At 55.3% G+C, this 6033-nt stretch overlaps 1 protein-coding gene across 1 annotated transcript in view; it reads left to right on the forward strand.

The window, feature by feature from the left end:
- GNA15 (G protein subunit alpha 15) overlaps nucleotides 1-6033 on the forward strand; it is a 19768-nt gene that overhangs the window by 2796 nt on the left and 10939 nt on the right. The window contains exon 2 of the mRNA XM_011372660.2: nucleotides 4079-4263. Within this exon, the coding sequence (XP_011370962.2) occupies nucleotides 4079-4263 (185 nt within the window). The remainder of the gene's footprint in view (nucleotides 1-4078; nucleotides 4264-6033) is intronic.

Below are 6033 nucleotides of genomic sequence, written 5' to 3' on the forward strand. Positions count from 1 at the left end.
TTTTGAGGAAGAAGGCCAAGGGCCAGTGTGTGTGTGTTTGTGAGTGCGTGTGTGTCCGTCTGGCCCTGACAGGAAGCGCTCACCATGACAGGGGAAGGGAAAGTCGGAATGAAGCCAGCTCTGGCCATAGCACTTGAGGTGGGCACCACTCGTGACCCCTGCTGGGGAAACCAAGGCCCAGAGAGGTGAAGCGACTTGCCCAAAGTCACACAGCCGGGATCGGAGCCTAGAGTTACAGTTCCAAGTCCACGTGCCTGACCGCCCTGTCAACGTGCCTCGAGAGGGAAAAGCCGCAGAACCCCAGTGATGAAACTGAGGCCCGAGGAGGCAGTAGGCTCGGTCTGGGTCAGCGGCCAGTGTGAGCCAGAGCAGGACATAGAAGCTGAGCCACCTGCCCCTCTGCCAGGCTGCCCAGCCTGGCCCCTTTTACCTTAGGGGCTGTCACCTGTGTAGGAGCCGCAGGCGGTCCCACGATGCCCGAGGCTTGGCCCGGCTCTTCCAGATGTCTGCTGGGTTCCACTTTCTCATCAGGCGCCAGGAGGAAGTGTCACTTCCTGTCTGGGCTGCGAGGCCTCTGCCCCACGTGGGGGTTCCCGAAGCAGGCCAGGAGCGGGGGGCTGCAGAGAGGGGGTTCCTCCCGGGGAGCTTTTCAGAATTCAGGTTGTGACCCAGTCACGAGTCACAAAATTCATGTTGTGGGTGAAGATCGGGTTTTTCTTTTTTTTTTTTTTTTCTTTCATAAGACAAAAGAGGAAAAGAATGAGTGTGTCTCAACCGTGTTAACTGTTGCCTTCTGAGACCTTTGTCCTCTATACTTTTGGGGGGACCCGAGGTCTGAGAGCCGGAAGGCAACCGAGAGGAAAGTGAAGGGGTGCCGTGCCCTGCCGTGTCCGTCTCCCTGGGAGGCGTCCAGCTTCTGAGCATCTGTAGAAACGTCACGTTAACTTGTATTTTGGGGACTCCTGACCCAGCCGACTGGCCGCGTCCCATTCTGTAGGTGAGGGACCGGGAGGGGCTGGCTCTCTGCTTCTCCACCAGCCGTGTGACCCTCGAGAAGGCACTTCGCCTCCCTGAGCCCCACATCGCCTCTGTAAACGGGGTCTCAGGAGGGCTGGCCGAGGACACGCACGGAGAACCGGGCGTGAAATCACGCCCCTCCCCTGCTGCTGCTGGTTGTTATTATTATTGTCGTTGTTGTTTGGGCAGCTTTTTATGGTAATTAAAAGCCCAGGAGCTCTGGATTCAGACAGAACTGTGTTTGAGTCCTGGCTAGGTCACTCGCTTACTGCGTGACCTAAGGCAGTCCCCTCGACTCATCTGGGACTCAGTTTCCCCACCTGCAAAGTGGGATCAAGAGCCGTGTCTGCCTCTGTCTCTCTCTCTCATCCCGAGGTTTGGGCCAGGGGTGCTTCACCCTCTTAGCTCTCTAGGGCCCGCTGGCCCAGCCGCCTCTGCCGGCCGCCGGTCACCCACCCCGAGGCCTGGCCGGTGTCCACAGTGCAGCTGAGGGTTCATACAGCTGACTGGGACCTCTAGACGTTTCTCTCCCGGAATATTTAGTGAGCATGACATGTCCCCTTCCTCTGGAATCTGAGACACATAGGGCCCCACATCGGAGAGCCTCAGATTGTGGACCCGTGGGGTGCTCTATTTTTTTTTTTGAAGGAAACGTTTCATTGGGGATCATTTTAGATGTACAGAGAAGTCGTGAAGCTGATACAGAGTTCCCCTCCGCTCCTAAACTGGTTCGCCTCACGGTCACGTCTTCTAGAACCGCAGTGTGACTGTCACGTGGGACACTTCCTGTCACATCACTGTTAACTAAACTCCAGATGGCGAACTTCGCGACGTGACAGGCTTTTCCACAAAGGCCCCTTTGCTGTCCCCGTGTCCAATCCAACGTCTCACATTGCATTTAGGGTTGTCATTTTTATTTTTCTTAGCTCATTTGGAAATACTCTCAGACTCAGAGATTCTTCTGCAGATGTTGACATTTCCTTTATTCTCCCCCAAAATATGTACACACGTGTCCATGCGTGCACACTTAAAATTTATTTAATACGAGATTATAGCGATGATTTATTCACCGTATATTTATGTATTCAATACATACATGGCCATTTTTTCTGAACCATTTGCGAGTGAGCTGCAGACCTTTTTACCCCTAAAGAGTCTCACTAAAAAGTGAAGACCACCAGGACCACGACCAGAGCAGGCGAGGAGCATGGTGGAGTCTGTCAGCCGAGGTCACCTGGCTCCCGACCCACCGGCGTGCCCCGCCCCCCGTTTCCCCACTAACGGGCTTCACTCAACACAGAAGTGTCTCTTTTTCTCGGACCTCGACTCCAGTGGACTTGTAACACCTGGTGACACCCCGGACCTGCCCTTCTTGGCCTCAGATGTGCTGGGGATGGGCAGGGGATAGGGAGCCCCCGGGGATGATGCCAGAGAGCACCCCCTCCTCTCTGCTCCCCACTCTCCACCCCTCCTCCCTGCTCCCATTTCCTGTTTCTGGGTTCCGACCAGGCCACCCCTTCCCTTTTTGCTGCTTTTCCAGTTCCTCCTGCGCCAGTCCCCCATCTTGTCCCTGGAAAATCCCCACTCGTGTCCCCCAGGAGCCAGGAGGGGTGACCGGATGTTGGAGGAGTCTCCAGGCCTCACACCTTCCACCTGGCTACCACACGGTTTTTCAGACGGAAAACGGGGTGGGGGTGGGGGTGAGGGGCGATTTCCGGGCTCAGGCCGCGCAGGGAGCCGAGCCTTGGTCTCTGAGCTTCTGGTCCTGGGGTCTTGAAGATTCCAGGATTGTCGTCACGCAACGCAGGGCCGGCTTTGTGTGTGCGTGACCCTCTCCCAACGCGGGTCCATCGGCAAGGCCGTGTTGATTCTGTCCCACAAATATCTCACGAATATGTCCCCATCTCGCCAGCTCCTGGGTCCACCCCATCGTGTCCCGCCGGTACCGGCCCCGCCCCCACCTGTGTCCCCACAGCAGCCACCAGAGGGCGCCTGCGAGCCCCCCAGTCGGGTCCCGCCCCTCTGCTGCCCACAGCCCTCCAGGGCTGCCACCTCCCTGGAATAAGAGCCCAAGTTATCCTGACACCTACACGGCCCTGTAGACCCGTCCCCGCCCCCGCCTCCGCCTCCTCGGGCTCGGTTCCGGCCGCCCCTCCTCACTGGTCTCCAGCACGTGGGAGCCATCGTGCCCCGGGGCCTTTGCACGGGCTGTGCTTGCCACACGGCGCCTCCTTCCTCTAAACCTTGGCACAAGGGCGACCCTTCCCAGCCTACAGATCCCAACCCCACACGTCACCTCCACAGTGGGGCCGTCCCCGACTCTCGGCAACGGTCGTCACCTAGACGCTGGTAATCTACTCCTGTGTCATGTCCTTCATAAAACTTTCTCTACCTGAAATTAGTATAGCCAGTAATAGTAATGATAACAATGACAAACACTAACACTACTACTAATAGCCACCGCGAAGGTAGCTCTTACCCGCCGAGGCCTGTTCTCAGCCAGGGTCCACAGACCTCGTCTGTAGGGGACCAGGGAATATTTTCAGCTTTCTGGGCCGTGGTGTTCCCGTCTGGCCGCTGAGCCCTGCTGCTGAGAACACAGCCAGAGACAGCTGTCGGCCAGTGGGCTTGGCCATGGGCCAGTAAAACTGTATGGATGGACGCAGAAACCTGAATTTCATATGATTTTCCCGTGGTGTGAAACACCCTACTTTTGCTTCCTTTCAACCATTCACAAATGTAAAAACCGAAACTATGAAAAGCATTAGCAATGGACAAAGCCGTACAGGCTGTGAAACCTCTCTGGCCCCGCAAAAAAAAAAAAACAGGCAGTGGCCTGAATTTGGCCCGAGGGCCACAGTTTGCGGACCCCTTCCTAGGAGCTCACCTTCACGTCGATCTGGGAGCCAAGGCCCGCCCCGGTCCACGGCTTACAGGTGGGGAGGCCGAGGCCTATGGCGGCGAAGGGGCTCACCCCGCGTCCCCGCCGCCGCCCTGGCCCAGAGGGGATCTGAACCCGCGAGGCCGGGCTTGCGACTGAGCGCGCGCGCGCGTCCCGCAGGCCCCGGCGAGAGCGGGAAGAGCACGTTCATCAAGCAGATGCGCATCATCCACGGCGCCGGCTACTCCGAGGAGGACCGCAAGGGCTTCCGGCCGCTCGTCTACCAGAACATCTTCGTGTCCATGCGCGCCATGATCGAGGCCATGGACCGGCTGCAGATCCCCTTCAGCAGGCCGGAGAGCAAGGTGAGCCACCTGGGGCTGCCGCGGGGGTGCCACGCGGGGGGAACGGGTCCGTGAGGCGCCCAGGTCCAGGCTTCTGAGATGGGCTCATGTCCCCTCGCTCACCCAGGTCCTTGTTAAAGCTGAAACAGCCCCCCAGAGTTTCGGGGATCTGCCCCAGCATGCTCCCCCTCGCCTGTCCCCCCCTCCCCCTTGCACCCCAGAGCTCATAATGCAGGATGGGAGTGGAGTCCCGAGTCAGCAGCACATTTTTTAGTTTACGTTCTTTCATTGTGAGAAGAACACTCGAGGTGAGATCTGACCTCAACTTCACCGGCACAACACGTTCTTGGTAACTGGAGACGGGGAGTCGTGCAGCAGAGTTCTAGAACTATCCATCCCGGGTAACTGAAAGGCTCTGCCCACTGAATAGCAGCTCCCGAAGCCCACGTCCCCCTCCCTGAGCCACCCGGCCCTGTCCCCTTGAGTCTGCCTGTTCTGGACGCCTCCAGAAGCAGGATTACTTCTGTGTCTGGCTTATCTCACTTAACGTGGAGCGTTCAGGGTTCACCTACGCCGGGGCCGGTTACACTATTGCCTTCTTTCTAAAGGCCGAATACTGTCCCATGGCATGTTCGGACCACGTTTTCTTTATCCATTCACCTGTGATGGCCCCTCGGGTCATTTGGGCATCTTGGCTGTCGATGACAGTGCTGCCGTGAAGGTTGGGAGGGCGGTGTGGAGCGCTCACATCTTTTTCAGATCTTGATTTCATTCAATCCTTGTGGTTAAACACCAAGTAGAATCGCTGGGTAGCGTGGCGATTCTGTTTTTAATCTTTTTAGGAACCTGCATGTTGTTTGGCAACAGCGCACAAGGGTTTCGGTTTCTCCACATCCTCTCCAACACTTGCTGTTTTTTTCTTTGTTTTTTTTTGTTCTTTTTTTTTAGAGTAGCCATCCTACACATGTGAGGTCATATCATCTTCCCCCCCGCTCCCAGCTTTACTGAAATATAATAGACACTTAGTCGCTCATCCCGCCACCTTCATAAAATCTGAAAGCTGCTGCTCTGTGAGTCTGTCTGTGCTGGTCCAAGGACCGTGGAAGAGCTTTCGGGAGTGGGCGGCTCCTACCTCGTGGCGCCGATGCAAGAATGTTCTGAATTAAAGTGCCCAAAGCTCTCAGAACATTGCCTGGAATGTAGCGTCGGCCCAGGAAGTGTTAGTGGGTGATATGATTACTTAATCTTCACAGTAACCCCTTTCAGCTATGACGCCATTTTATAGGTGAGAAGGAGGCTCCCCACAAGGATAACCACTATTTCGTCTTCCGTCACTTTGTCTGTTTTTGACCTCATAATTTCTGGAATTTTCCAGAATGTTCTTTCATGTCTGGCTTTTGGTGCTGTACAGTATGTCTGCGATTCATCCACCTTTTGGGGCATAGTCGTGGTTTATTTCCACCGTAAGAGTATATGCCGTGGTTTTATTTATCCATCCTAATGTTGACATTTGGATCGTCTGCATATATTTTTTTTGCAAATATATGCATTTCCATCGGGCATCTACCGAGCAGTAGATTTGGATGATAAGGGACGTGTACGATCCCGTTAGTAGGAGATGCCAAACTTTTCCGAGTAATGATAGCGATTCACAGTTTCCCAGCAGTACACAGAGTTCCACTTCCTCCATACCCTTGCCAACACTTGAGACTGTCTGTCACTTCGTTTGAGCCATTCTCTTGGGTGTTTGGTAGTATTTCATTGTGGTTTTGATTTGCACTTATCTGATTA

Source organism: Pteropus vampyrus, unplaced genomic scaffold, assembly GCF_000151845.1.
Source record: "Pteropus vampyrus isolate Shadow unplaced genomic scaffold, Pvam_2.0 Scaffold212, whole genome shotgun sequence".
Lineage (NCBI taxonomy): Eukaryota > Metazoa > Chordata > Mammalia > Chiroptera > Pteropodidae > Pteropus > Pteropus vampyrus.